This window comes from Chenopodium album, chromosome 19 (assembly GCF_948465745.1).
Source record: "Chenopodium album chromosome 19, dcCheAlbu1.1, whole genome shotgun sequence".
Classification (NCBI taxonomy): Eukaryota; Viridiplantae; Streptophyta; class Magnoliopsida; order Caryophyllales; family Amaranthaceae; genus Chenopodium; species Chenopodium album.
The window spans coordinates 35,525,706-35,541,774 of record NC_137852.1 but is presented as its reverse complement, the minus strand read 5'-3'; the positions used below and the strand labels follow the sequence as shown (position 1 = coordinate 35,541,774).

General features: G+C 36.0%; 1 protein-coding gene across 1 annotated transcript; it reads right to left on the bottom strand.

Moving 5' to 3' along the window:
- Positions 1-599: 599 nt before the first annotated feature.
- LOC145594282 (uncharacterized) lies at positions 600-14,305 on the bottom strand (the record flags this gene model as incomplete). Its single annotated transcript, XM_081650616.1, has 2 exons — positions 14,259-14,305; positions 600-2,868 (listed from the first exon to the last, which is right to left on the bottom strand). Coding segments are annotated over exons 1-2 (2,316 nt in total), but the record flags the coding sequence as incomplete, so codon positions are not given.
- Between the last annotated feature and the right edge of the window lie 1,764 nt (positions 14,306-16,069).

Below are 16,069 nucleotides of genomic sequence, written 5' to 3'. Positions count from 1 at the left end.
TCTCCTTCATTATTTTCTACAACAGTTATTCCACTCTTTTTAGGTACCACATGAATTGGACTTACCCATTGGGAATCAGAAATAGGGTAAATCACTCCTGCATCTAACCACTTTAGAATTTCCTTTTTAACTACTTCCATCATTGAAGGATTCAATCTACGTTGAGCCTCTCTAGTTGGTTTAGCATCTTTTTCAAGAAAAATTTTATGCATGCACATAGCGGGGCTAATGCCTTTTATGTCAGCTAAAGTCCATCCTAAGGCTTCCTTATGATTTTTAAGCAAATTCAATAACCTAGTCTCTTGAGATTGATTTAAAGAACTTGAAATAATCACAGGTAGAGTCTCATTATCACCCAAATAAACATACTTCAGATTAGAGGGAAGGGGTTTCAATTCTAATTCAGGTGGCTTAACAATAGAAGGAATCAATTTAGGCACAACAGAGGGTAAAGATTTTGTGCATCCATTAGAAACATCAGATTCAATCACATCAGACGATGCTACAAAAGAATCAACCAATTCTGTTTTTTCAATATCACCAAAAACACCATTTTCAAACAAATTTTCACACCACTCATCAAAGACATCCTGAGCCATCCAATCACATGCATCAAAAGAATCTATAGAATAAACATTATTGACATCATTAGGGTATTTCGTAGCATCAAATATGTTGAATTTTATCAGTTCTCCATCAAATTCCATTGTCAAATTACCTTCATGAACATCAATTTTAGTCTTGGAAGTCTTTAGAAAAGGACGTCCCAACAACAAAGGAACGCTATCAGATTTATCACCCATATCAAGCACATAAAAATCAGCAGGAAAAACTAATTCATTCACTTGAACAAGCACATCTTCTAAAACTCCCATGGGAAATGCATTAGATCTATCAGCTAGTTGGATAACCACATTAGTCTTAGACAAAGGACCAACATTCAAAGTATCATATACAGACTTAGGCATGACATTGATTGAAGCACCTAAATCTAGCATGCATCTTTCAAAAATAGAGTTACCAATTTTACATGGAATAGAAAACATGCCAGGATCCTTACATTTAGGGGGAAGTTTCTTTTGAATTACTGCTGAAATATTTTCCCCCATACTTACCTTCTCAGAAGGGCGAAATTGTCTCTTATTAGTACAAAGTTCCTTAAGAAACTTTGCATAGCGTGGTACCTGCTTAATAGCATCAAGAAGAGGAATATTAACTTCAATTTTCCTAAAAGTCTCTAGAATTTCATTGTCCATAGCTTCTTTCCTAGACTTAGCAAAACGAGAGGGGAAAGGGGGAACATCTTTAAAACGAGAAACATCAAAATTCACATCAGAATTACTCTTCCCTGCAGGTTCTTTCTCGCTCTCTTTATCATGTTTATCCTTACTCTCACTAACTATATCTTTAGGTCTGACTTCTACTTCTTTCTGTACTGCTCTATTCTTCATTCTAGGTTCTGCTAACTCTTTACCACTCCTAAGTGTTACAGCTTTAGCATGTTCATTTGGATTGGCAAGTGTTTGAGAAGGAAGTCTATTCGAGAGTTGAGATTCCAAATTACTGAGAGTATTGCTTATTTGACCTATCTGAGTGTCTATGTGATGTAAGTGAATGTCAGTTTTCTTTTGATATTCAACACCTTGATCATGAACCTGTCCTATTTGGTTTGCTAACTGTTTCACCAAATCTTCTAATGAAGGGCTAGCAGGTTTAGGTGATGGGTTTTGTTGACCAAGTTGCTTAAATTGATTAAACTGTTGAAATTGTGGTCTATTTCCATACCTTAGATTAGGGTGGTCTTTCCAACCTTCATTATAAGTATGTGAGAAAGGATCATACTTCCTATTTTGTTGACTAGTAAAACCCCCTAAGGCATTAACATCTTCACTCTGTATAGTAGGACATTCATCAGTAGCATGAGAAAAATCAGAACAAACACCACAAACTCTAGATTTAGACTCATTACTAGCAATTTTAGAAACAAGAGTAGTCAAAGTAGCAATTTGTTGAGAATTTTCTTGCAATTGATTCTGAATACCACTTATATCAATTTCATTTACTCTTTTAACATCATTTCTTGTACTAAACTGCTGTGTGTTTTGAGCCATATTAGAGATTAATTTTCTAGCTTGACTTAGTGTTTTATCCACTAATGCACCCCCACTAGATGCATCTATCATACCCCTATCATTTGGTGACAACCCCTCATAAAAGTATTGAATTAGCAATTGATCACTAATTTGATGTTGTGGACAAGATGAACAAAGCCTATTAAAACGTTGCCAATACTCATATAAAGACTCATTATTATTTTGTCTAATTCCACAAATTTCCTTCCTAATAGAACCTATACGACTTGCAGAAAAGAATCTTTCAAGAAAAACTTTTTCTAATTCTGCCCAAGAATTAATGGAACTAGATGGAAGTTGCTCATATAACCACTCTTTAGCAGGATCTTGCAAAGAAAAAGGAAAAGCATGCAATCTAATATGTTCCTGTTCTATTCCTTCGGGATTCATAGAAGAACATACAACTTTAAACTCTTTTAAATGTCTATAAGGATTCTCACCTGCGTTCCCATAGAATTTAGGGAGAAGATTAAGGAAACTTGAGTTCAGTTTGAGGGGATTCTCTAGCTCCGGAAAGACAATGCAGAGAGGATCTTCTCCTGTTTTAGGGGCTCCCAGCTCCTTCAGCGTCTGTTCTGCCATGTGGTTGTATTTGATCGGCAATGGATCTTCTATTTCAAGTGCTGGTTCAGCACTGAAAATATGCAGAAGCTCCTCTGGGTTTGCTCCGTTTATCAAGTCTATGTACGCTCTTATGCGCTGAAGTCTTGCTTCTTTATCGTACGCGTACATGCACCTATATAGAAAACAGAAATCAATGAGAGATGAGTCTGTGTTATTAGTGCATAAACGTAGGTTTCTGGTCAGAACTAAAATATAGGCAAAATAAAAAGCTGATATCAGTTATTCAGATCAAACAAGACATGTTTGATTACAAATAATTATGACATTAAATATGCTGAAATTTAGAAGCATCAAATAAGCTAAGAAATTATATGAACCTGACCAAACTATCTCATGAAATCATCGATTGTCATGTACAAATTCTCACAACTGATTTTGCTCAAATTTTATTCAAGTAGATATATATCAGTTTAGCATTTCAACAAACTTTTAGCAAAGTGGTCTTCCTGAGTTTAGGATTAGTCATACATGCACCTTAATGCTTGCTAATTATCAATAATATTCTGGTCAGATTTATTAACTAAGCAAGAGTTATAGCTTACGCAGTTCTGAAGTAATGAGATCAGATCTTCAGACAAGAAATTTTAAATGTGATGTATATGACAGTAAATATACTAAATTTCAGTAGCAAATCAACAATTCAACATCTGAAAAGTAATAATATGACCAGATTAGTAATCCAACAGATTGGCAGAATGCTCATGCTCCAAAATTCAACATGTTAAGCTAGCTAATTGTCAAGATTATGTTGCCAGACTGATGCACGTCATGACCTTAGATTATCATTAATAATGCAGCTCAAACGAAAAATATAGATGATCAGGAAGTCTTTTAAACTTATTCTGCCAGGTACAACTAAACATGTTTTAGCATTCATAATTAAGTTCTAATGGTTCTAGCAAATTATAACAAGTTTAATTCTTGCAAAAATAAGTTATGTGAGTACTTAAAGCAGAAGCTGAACATAACATGCAACCCAATTATCTAAATGAAGATCTGTACAACTATAGTATACAAGCAAATAATGCAAACTCACTAACCACAAAATTATGTACACAAAAGCAATGACTACGTGAACATAATACTAGATAAAGATATTATATGCATTAATAAAGAAACAACAAAAACCGAGTTAACTATAAAGTACAAAGAAAATTAAATATATCTCCCCGGCAACGGCGCCAAAATTTGATACGTGTCGTTTAACCGTATTAAATTAATAAGTTATTTACCTAACTTAGACCTTCAAAAATCTTTACAAGTAGTAAAAAGGACAAGCAAGGGTCGATCCCACGGAGAGATTGTTAATCTACTATACTTAGATAACTCGTAAAATACAATAACTATTTACACTATTTACATATGATGGGGGGGTTTAAATGATAATAATCAACTAGTACTATAATGAAAAATAGAATTTAAACTACTATATGCAATCGACGACATACTTAACCAACTCCATTAATAACATTTACTCAAATTAAACTATTGGTGATTATAATTAACCGGCCTTGCATAATTAATCAATTTAATTACTAGACTAACTGTAGAGACTTTAGTAACAAAGACTCCCTGTCTTCCCTTAGTTTAAACCAATTTTGAACTAAGCCGAAATTGACTCTAAACCAATCTAATTAACACAAATATGGTCGCAACTTGCATGAATTAGTCTTGGCAGCCTTAATAACTAGGAGACCTCATTAGTCCTAACTAATCCGATCACATAAATGTCAGATTATTTAGATTGAAATTGCTCTCTAACTTAAACCAAACCATAATCGCAGACTCGATTTAAAATTAGGGACTACTCTTCTATACAATTTAAACTAAGCTAAACCATATAGATAGCAATACTTTACAATCCAACAATAGAAAGATAACAAACATAGCTGAACTGCAAAATTAATAATTAATACCTAGCAAATTCAAATAGCCGTAAATTGAAATAAACCATGCAAATAGATTATAAAATTAATAATCAAATCATCACACCAATAATCCAATAAAAGTAATTAATCAATCTTAGCAAAAACAATCCAAAATAACAGTAAATGGAACAATTGAGTAAGAAGACTTATGAACTATACTCCCAAGAACAATCGTACAAGACCCGAATTCGACCCCGCGAATTGTCGTCGTTCTCGTTCTACCTTGGACTCAAGACTAAGCCCTCCTCCAATGGCTATCTTCTATACTCCAATTGCCCAATTAAGAGTCAATCGAACTATCTCACTCGGATAATATTTTCTGGTTAAGTTGTGTGTTTTGAGAGGGAATATTTGGGGGTTTTTATAAGCAGAAACAACCTAGGTTATCCGGGATCAAAGAGATATATTAGGGAAAACAGATAGAGATCCATCTTCTCTTATCTTGCATGAAATTCGGAGGAGATTTGTTGAAGATGAAACTTGATAATGATGGTGGTGAGTTTCTGGTAGACTCACGCACCTCTTTCTCCCTTTTCTTCTTATCCTTTTATTTTCTCTTTTTCTTAGTTCTTGATTTTGTAGTTGCACGTACCTTTTGCTCCAAGTGGGCTTCTTGAATTTTCCTAGCCCACTCAATACTCTTTCTTATTCTCCTACCAAAACCACACATCATAATTTTAAGTACCCTTTTATTATGAAAATAGCAATAAAATAAAATACTAATTAAAATAATATCTAAAATAATAAAAATAGATAATTTTATAAATTAGCTAGAATAAAATGACTAAAAGACTAATATTAGGGACTAAAAATATGGTACATTATGGACTTATCATTTAGGGTGCCTTTAATCTTTCTAATATCAAGTTACCATGTTAGGTTAAACTTTGATCTTTATTGCTTAGTGACATGCTAGGATTTGTTATTAATCTTGTTAGTATCATGCCTAGGATCTTGCTATTATTATTAAGCTTTATTATGTCTTATCATGTTATTATCATCATTATTATTATTGTTATTGATTTATTATGTTGCTTGATATATTTTATTGTTATTGCTTGATCACACCTTTTATGCAGGTTTAAAGGGAATTTGTACTTGAAATCACGCTTAATAAGATAATTATTAATTTGGTTTAGGCTAATATGATTTTAATACAAGTGATCGCCAATAATAGTATTATTTGTGCATTAATATTCAACCAACATAGATAAACAGGGTAGGATTAATATAATGTTTGTATGTTATTCGAAAAGCGCACATGAATACGAGCAGAACAAAGTAGAGGCCTATTTTATAGGGCGGGTCCTTTCTTTTGTAGATTGGATTCGTACCCTCATCCCCGGACCCTGTTTGGTTCAAGACCTTATGGAGTAGTTGATGGTCCTTTTGGATTGTCTTTTAGGTTTACAAGTTCCTAAAACTTGTTGGCGACTTTTTTTGCTCTTTGTCTTTCCCTTAGGAACGCCACCGTACTTAAGTGTATGATCACAGTGGGGTTCAAGTTTGGGGTTATCATAATGCATATGGATTCTTAACCATGGACCTTTTTGACTTAACCCATATCCTCGAACTTTAGAGAACTAGAGCCATGGTTAGGTTGCAAACTCATCATGTTGTGACTATGTGAACTACTTGTGCCTTTGTTTGTATATATTATATGTGTGTTAACCGTTTGTTTGACTTGTGTTAAAGACTAATAAATTGACTAATGACTAAAAGGACTTTGTCTAATCAATCAATTAATTAATTTCGAATTAATTAAAGGCTAATAATTTAATCAATTCGACTTAGTACGACTTTAGGCATGTCCATTTAGAGTAAAATTACTGGAAACAGTCCAGATTAATGTTCCAGCAATGGCGCAGGAATTTGGACTGTGGCGTTGCAGTTTAGTGTCTGTCGCCTGGCGACAATTTTTTCGTCTGGCGACAGGCTCTAAACGGTGGCGACAGTTCTGTTGTTTTAGCGACAGTCCAGTTTTCTTACTTGAGTCACCACGGCGAGTCTAATTAACAGTCTACTAATCGGAATAATCAGTTTGTTAATATTTCAAATCATGTTCAAGTCTTTAATTGAGTTTAGGCATTTAAAAGTCCCATGGTCATACACTAAGAGTCAAAGACTTTGTTTAATTAATTAATTAATTAATTTGAACTAATGAAAAAGCCTAAAGTCGAGTCATAATTCCTTTAAGTTAACCCGGATTTTTATTCCCGTATACTGCACATGCGTCAACTTGTTTTGGTCATAGCCGGAGTTCTAGGAAGAACCACGAGCCGTACAACCTATAGATCTGTAGCCCCAAGTTTTATCTTTAATTTGGCGTTGGTTTAGTCCCAATCAGAGTCACAAATTAAAAGTTATGACTAAAATACCACAGCCTATCCAGTTTAATGCACATACGTGAAGTCTTAACTTAGTCTTTACTTGAGTCTAGTCACATAGTCTAGCCACATGGTCATGACACAAGTCCTAACATGTCACCTACACTCATTAGTCTTAGCACACACTTTGTACATGTCGCCATGACCATGTATTAGGTTCATGCATGAGTCGTTTTTCCGTCATTTGAGTTGGGGGTCCATTCTTTTCCCAATTCTTCCATATTTTTTTATCTACATCTTCTTCCTACACTCCACATACTTTCCCCATGCATATCATACCTCTCACTCTTCCATAATCTTTTCCCATCTATTGCATGTTGAATAAAGCTTGAGTCAAAATAATTGGTATGAAACTCATCCCTAAATTCCCTTTCTACAGTACTTGGTCAAGGAGAGAAGGGCGTTTAATCAAGGACAACACTTTTGTTCAAGTTTTACTTTTTGACAAACCAATCGGTAGGAAAAGGAAAGCTAAGAAGGCAATGGCTAGTCAAGAAGAACTCAATGAGGTCAAGGGACAGGTAGCCAACTTGGCCGAGATGTTACAAAACTTATCACTGCAAATAAGCAATCCTGAAAAACAGAAACAAATGGACCTAATCCAGGAAAGCTTGGGCAAGCTGTCCAACGACTTTAGATTTCAAGAGATTAGCTCCCAAGGGGTCTCGGTGGATAAGGACCTTCTTCCACAAAAGTTCAATCCCAATGACATCCCTAAGTTCAAGGCTATGGATAATCCCTATTTTCATTTGAGAGCTTTTGAAACTATAATGAACATTAAAGGTATAGATAGAAAAGCATTTCACTATGTATTTTCTTTGTCTTTAGAAGCTATATGTCAACAATGGTACTTTTCTCCGGACAAAGAAAAGATCTCCAATTGGGAAGAAATAAAAAATGCTTTCATCAATAGATATAAATGTAACATTCAAGTTGAAACTGACCATAGACAGCTTGAGATGCTAAGACAAAAAGAAAATGAAAGCTTCACTTCCGTTTTCAACAAGTGGAGGGAAACTTCCGCTAATATGATTGAAGTCCCTACTGAGAAGGAGGCTGTGAGGTTGTTTATCAAGAATCTACAAGAGAAGTATTCGAAACATTTGAGATACCAACACAACTTGAACACTTTCAAGGCAGTCTACGACATAGGCATAGAGATTGAAGATGACCTTGAAAAACAAAAAGCTACTAGCAATAGTAACCACAGTGGCTGGAAGGGAAAGAAGAACGACAATCCCTCTTCTTCTGAAAACACCTACTCTAGTAACAATGTTAGTACCTTTGACCTCAATGAAGTCTTAGCCACAAATAACCAAGAATCTAAGAAAGAATTAAGGAAAGAATTCACTCCTATTGGGATGAGCTATGATATTGCCTTCAATCGACTCCATACTAAAGGGCTCATTACTCCCATTGGACCTATTCAAGATCCTGCACTTGAAAAGAGATTACCTAGTTGGAATCCCGATGCACATTGTAAGTACCATCAAGGTAGGGGTCATACTACTGAGAGCTGTTGGAAGCTAAAGGAGGCCATCCAATATTTGATCGACAATAACAAACTTCCTATACCTCCAGTCGGCAAGAAGACCGGGTGATGATAAAGCACAAGACAAGAGGCGAGCTTCAACGACAAGATTTCGTGACCTCTTTCTTCTATTTCTTTTTTTTTTTCTTCTTTACTTTCCCCAATAAATTCTAGCATAGGCACCTTGCATTTTCCTTAGATTTACTTTGTAAGTTTTTTCTTTTTTCCCTTTTAATAAAATGAGCATTTTATTTCCTTGAATATGATCATTGCATTGCATTGTCAAAAAAAAAAAAATAAAATAAAATAAAATAAAAAATTAAAAATCAAAAAAATAAAAAATCAAGGTCAAATTAAGCACAAGGTATACCAATGATTTGAGGCACCCCTTGTATCCATATCATATCTCTCACCCTTTAAATATATAATCCTTTTCTTGATAAACCACTTTGAGCCTCGTCTAACGATAGACCTTTCATTTTACAACCCACATCTACTTAACCTTGGGATGGGATGGTGTGTAACTTATACAAGTTTCAAATATGAAAAACTTGAGTGATCTCAAAATAAAAAATGATACAAAAAAAATAATGAATAAAAGTGTACAAAAGGGCAAGTGTTCCAATGTCTTTGACGTAAAAATATCTTTGATAAGAACATGTCTCAGATTGCGTCTCTTATCGAGTACTCGGTACCGTGCCTGAGAAACATGAATGCCAAGTGAGTGATAGACCGCATGATCGGGATTGCCCACACTTATAAAAATAAAAAAATGCAAAAGCAAAAAAAGAAAAGAGCAAAAAAATAAAAAAAGAAAGAAAGCTCAAAAGTGAGAAAAAACCTCAAGCATAAAAATACAAAGATTCAAAAGCAAGGTTGCACACCTTGGGGGCTTATTTAGGGTCTTGAGCCTTTATCCCCTTCTTCTCTAACCTTTAGCCTAACCACGTTACAACCCTTAAAAAAAAGACCTTTTTGAGGTATACATACACTTGTGCAAGGTTCGGCTAGAGCTACGTTTGGCCTGATTCCTAACGGATACGTAAGCAACCTCATATTGAGGTGCGGCCATAATAAAAATACATTCATTTTCACATTCACACACTTACACCATGATCATATCAAGGGATTTCCAATGCTCATCCCTATTTACTTAGAGCTAGACTTGGGGGCTTGATCCTTACATCATTAGCCTACCTAGCCTAAGAGTCATCATTATTTGATTCTTATAAAATAATACTTTTCCATACACTTAGCCTTTGCAGCTTAACTTTAGTGTCACTTTCACACACATCACAGATACATAACCAAATAGACTTCCAATTAGGAACCCTTTGTCATGAATTCTTAACATAACGTTGAAGCATACCTTATTAAAATCACACATCACTCATCACTTATAATCATCATTGTATCAAAGTATGAAGTACTTAGCCTCCGCGCCTAAGTTACCTAAATACTTTCATAATTGAGTCAACTAAGATAGTTTAGGAGGAATTAATCCTTGCACCTTGAGGGATAGTATCAAATGCATATACTTGATTAAGCTCATTCAACATGCACCATTTAACACTTCGTTTTTTTCGCGTCTTTCTTTTTTCGGAGAAAGTCGGTACCCTCCACAAAAATGACGGAAAATTTTTGTTTTTGAGTCATGTACACATCGAGTCAAGTTCACACACGAGTCATGTACATTGAGTCATGTTGTGTCATATCACATTGAGTTGAGTCTAACACATGTGTCAAACGATTTGAGTTAAGTCATGTCAAATCAATGAGTCAAGCAACACTAAGTCTTAGGTCAACCCTAAGATAATAAAAGATGAGCAAAGTCCTATAGTCTGAAATATAGATGCAGGTACATTCCAGCGAGCAAGAATAATCCCGGATTTTTTCGAAAAAAAAACCGCGAATATAGATATATGAGATTCTTCCAAGATGAGAGGAGTTTGAGCAAAAATTATATGGATCAGTAAATCACAGGTGAAGAGCCTTAATTTCCAATAGATTTGAGCAGATTTGGTTGTATGGAAACGACCAAATTGAAAGTTCGGAGCGAAACCGAGCAATGAACAGCAGCAGCAGCGGTAGAAATGAAAAGAAATCTGTGGCCAAACGACAAGGTTTGTCGCCTGGCGACAGGACGATATCGCGGCGACAGAAGATTCTGGCATGCGCCAGTGTAGCGACAGAATGTGAGGCCCCATATTGGATTATGCGGACTTTTTACAGAAATTTGGGTTCCTTAGTACGCCAGTTAGCACCTTTAAGCAATTGACATGATTTAGTCAGCTTGAGCAAAATGCACTAAGTGATCGACTTGATGAAAGATCGTCTCACTTTAGCTTAAAGCGCCTAAGTATTGGCTCATAATAAGGCACCGAAATAATGGTTCAATAAATAAGGCACCGAAATAATGGTTCAAGGCACCGAAATATTGGTTCAATAAACGCACCAAAGTAATGGTTCACAAAGGCAAAAGCACCAAAGTACCGGCACAAATATAAAAATAATGATAAATAATGATATTAAGGGTCAATAGGTAAAGTGATTCTTTGGCAATGTCTCAACATAAAGGGAAATTGTTTAGCGGCAAAGTACGGTCGTGACGAGGTAGTGTCACAAATGGTGGAGATGGCGAAGCAAGGCCACCTTCGGCGGTCCCTCAAGGTAAAGAAGAGATTGTCTATAGCGGCGACATACTGCTGTGGCGACGTATGGCCACACCCAGGAGATGACGACATACAATTATTTTCGATGATGTTCCCGAAATACTGTGGAGGATTGTCACCAAGAATATTGAAGGCGACGACATATGGTTATCTTCAAGGATGGCGTTCACGAGGCACAGTGGAGGTTGTCACAAACAACAACAAAAGCAACAGCGAAACGGTTACCTCCAGAGACGTGTGCTCGACGGTGCAAGATACGCGTTTCTTAACTCTTTTATCTGTTTTAACTAATGATTAGTTTGCAGGTATCGGTGTTATAAGAATGATTTGGAATTGCAGAACATTTTGAATCATTCTCCGTCCCTATCGATACTTTGACTCTCGTTTTTCGAAACATAAGTTTCTTCAAACTCAGTCAAAGTGGGGGCTTTTGTAGACACCCATTTGTGTCTCCCCAAAACCAAACCCAGTGATGAATGCCTTGTGCGTTGTGTTATTATCGAATTAGGTGAAAGTGATTCGAAAGTCAAATGTTGCGGTTTAGTTTTAATTAAATTCTTCTCTCTTTGTTTTTGAAAATGACCTTATTTATTTGAAAAACGTCCATTTCAGTTTATTTTGGTCCGTGATAAGGGTCTGATAATGGTGTAGATGGATGGGGCTCGAAAAGACCTTTCCAACGATATATTATAAGCCCAATTCCGATGAATATTGAGGAAGTTATGACCAAAATACTAAACTGGGCCCGGTGATTTATTTTAATACGGCCCAATGATCTAGAGGAGGGCCCAATATTAATTATTATTCCTAAAATTATTAGGATTAATTATAGTTTTCTAGAAGTTTCTAGAAAGTTCTTTTTAATTCTAAGTTTAATAATTAATTATCTTTTAAAGATTTTTATGGAATAAAATATTGTTTTGTTATCTTAAAAATACGTATTTTATCTTCTGTACGGATTTCGTAGATCAAGTTGATTAAAGATCGGATTCCGCGTGAAGAAAAACGCGCTAATACAGGCTGTCGCCAAACGACAAGTCTGTCGCCACGCGACAGACTTTGTCGCCGCGCGACAGACCTTGTCGCCTCCCGACAGACATTGTCGAGTCGCGACAGAGTTAATTTCTGGCGACAGCGTGGAGTTTTATTCCTTATCAAATTCTGTGATTTTCCAAATTATTTTCATTATAAATAGCGTCCGAACTCCTGTTTTCAGAATCATCAATCATAATCAATTCTCATCCTTAATTCTTTCTTTTCTCTCTTGAGCAATATATGCTTTCTCTCTCCCTCTTTTTCTAAACTAGTTTTTCACAAACAATATTCCACATACACAAGACTTAGAGTCATCTAGCCAAGTTCGAAGTTGCCTTCGCCCTAGACGTGCAAGGTTTGATAATTTCTGAGGGTTTGGTCCAAAACTAGTCAAAACTTTATTTAATCTGATTTCAATTTGATTCTTTAATTATTGTTTATTATTTTCATTGAAGTTTACTAACTTGTGTATTTTGTTATTAGAACGAGGTACGAGGCTTCAAGGTAAGTAGATTAGCTTACTCTCTATTTCTTTCACAATGTAGATTGCATGCTTATTATTGTTTATGATTCCTAGTATCATGTTAGGATGTTATTTTATGCTTTCTAGTATCATGTTTAGGGTGCCTTTAATCTTTCTAATATCAAGTTACCATGTTAGGTTAAACTTTGATCTTTATTGCTTAGTGACATGCTAGGATTTGTTATTAATCTTGTTAGTATCATGCCTAGGATCTTGCTATTATTATTAAGCTTTATTATGCCTTATCATGTTATTATCATCATTATTATTATTGTTATTGATTTATTATGTTGCTTGATATATTTTATTGTTATTGCTTGATCACACCTTTTATGCAGGTTTAAAGGAAATTTGTACTTGAAATCACGCTTAATAAGATAATTATTAATTTGGTTTAGGCTAATATGATTTTAATACAAGTGATCGCCAATAATAGTATTATTTGTGCATTAATATTCAACCAACATAGATAAACAGGGTAGGATTAATATAATGTTTGTATGTTATTCGAAAAGCGCACATGAATACGAGCAGAACAAAGTAGAGGCCTATTTTATAGGGCGGGTCCTTTCTTTTGTAGATTGGATTCGTACCCTCATCCCCGGACCCTGTTTGGTTCAAGACCTTATGGAGTAGTTGATGGTCCTTTTGGATTGTCTTTTAGGTTTACAAGTTCCTAAAACTTGTTGGCGACTTTTTTTGCTCTTTGTCTTTCCCTTTGGAACGCCACCGTACTTAAGTGTATGATCACAGTGGGGTTCAAGTTTGGGGTTATCATAATGCTTGAAATATTCCCTACAGATATCTTCATCACATTACTCATCATATGATAGAATTGCGAGATTAAAAGGCATTAGATAAGTATATGCTTTATTCTTTGGGGTTCTTCACGCCAACTCCCTTCTTAGACCATCTTCAATGGTGAGACTCAACTTTGAGTATTGAAATACAAAATGAGTTTTATTTATTTTTTTTTATTTTATTTTTTTTTTAACCTCCCATGGTTATACCCAACCCACTTCTTAATTTAGCAACTCATGTGATCTAATTTCCCAATGGTGAGACATGAAAGTACACTAATGTCACTTTCAATTTGTAGCCCACCAAATCATATTATAAGTTTTTTTAGAAAAAAATACTACCTTCGTTAACAGTTATTTACAACATTTGCCATTTTGGGAAGCTACCTATTATGTGCAACTGCAACAAATTTTTTTCTTTCCAATTTTAGTAACTTTTTGTCAACAAAATGACCATATTACCCTTACTTAAACAACTTAGACATTTGATTAAATCACTAACTTGATTTAACTCTTTACCTAACGAATCTGATTATTAAATCATTTTTGCATTCTCACCAAAAATCATTCATCTTCATCATCTCCCTCACCCTTCTTCAATTTCATCAGAATTATTCATCCCTCACCCTTCTTCAATTTCATCAAAATCATTCATCTTCATCATCTTCCCCATTATCTTTCTCTCTCCTCTTTCATCATCTTCTTCCTCTTCCTCTCCATGATCTAATATCTACATCTTTGTCCTCTTCAACATTAACTTTTTCTTTCCTCCTTTAACCACTTTTCATGAATTGAAGAAGAAGGACAATCAATTCAGATTTGGAAAGATGGTCTCGAAATTACGGGTTTGGAATCTGGGTTTGTGGGGTGGCGTGAGTTTGTGGGGGGTGCACTATAAGAAAACAGCTTAATATCGACGGACTGCTTCCGACGGACCCATTATTCCGTCGGAAAAAACGAAATTTCCGATGGATTTTTTTTCCGTCGGATATTTCCGACGAATTCAATAATTCTGTCGGAAATCCGTCGGAAAATAAATCCGTCGGAATATATGACTTTTCCGACGGAAATTCCGTCGGAAAGTACAATTTCCGACGGATTAAAAATCCGTCGGAACTTTCCGACGGAATTTTCCGTCGGAATCTAATTAAAAAAAAAGGAAATTTTTTTTTAAAACCCTAACACCTTACCCCTTTCTTCCGCCTCCACTCCTTCTTTTTTCCCCCTTCTCCTTCTCTTTCCACTTCTCCTTCTCTCCCCTTCGTCTTCTCCTTCCTCTCTCCTCTTCTCTTCTCCTTCCTCTCTCCTCTTCTCTTTCCTCTTCGTTCTCCCCCTCTTCTCTCTCCTGTTCGTCTTCTCCTTCCCCCTTCTCTCTCCTCTTCTTTCCCCTCTTTACCTCCCACGGACAACACCAACAACAACACCACGAACAACGAACAACACCAACATCAACACACCATCGCCGGCATCAACATCAACAATAATATTCCTCCAATTTCGCCCTTTCTCTCTCCTCACGAAGAAAACAAAGGTTTTTAAGCCAAATTCGACCACAAAAACTCTAGATCTAGAGTTTTTGTGGTCGAATTTGGCCTTCTAAACCCAATTTCGAGGTTTATTATGTCGAATTAAGGTATGCTTTGAGTTTTTGTGTTGATTTTGTTGTGTAAATTTTCGTTTTTTTGGGTGCTTTTCGTTTTTTGTGGGTTAATTTACGATTTTGTTGTGTTGATGGTGTCGGTGGTTGTGTATGGTGGTGGTTTAAGGTCGGTGGTGGTATGTGGTTGGGTCTGGGATAGGATCGGTGGTGTCGGTGGTCGGATGTGGTGGGTTTTATGGGTTATAGTTAAATAGGTTAGGGTTAAATGGGTTAAGGTGGTGGTAGATCTGGTTAATTGGGTTAGGGTCGTGGTGGTGGGTGGGTTAGGGTTGGACGTGGTGGGTGGTGGTGTAGGGTGGGTTTTTTTTTTTTTTTTTGGCTTGTAGGGTGGCAGTGGGGGTTGGACGTGGTGGTGGGTGGTGGTGTGGGGTGGGTTTTTTTTTTTTTTTTTTGGCTTGTGGGGTGGCAGTGGGGGTTGGAAGTGGTGGTGGGTGGTGGTGTGGGTTTTTTTTTTATTTTTTTTTGGCAGAAGTTTCCGACGGATTTGTTTTCCGTCGGAAATTTACGACGGACGTTTCCGGGCCCCAATTTGTCTTCCGATGCATGATTTCCGTCGGAAATTTCGTCGGAAATGTGTTTCCGACGGAAATTTCGTCCGAAAATGCTATTTTCCTACAAAGTGTTTTCCGACGACATATTCCGACGGAATTCCGTCGGAAACCCTATTTCCGACGGAAAATAGGGTGTTTCCAAGGAATTTTTTCCGTCGGAAAACGGCACTTTTCTAGTAGTGGTGGGTCTTCGTGGTGGGTGGGTCTAGTTTCATGGGTAGTCGTG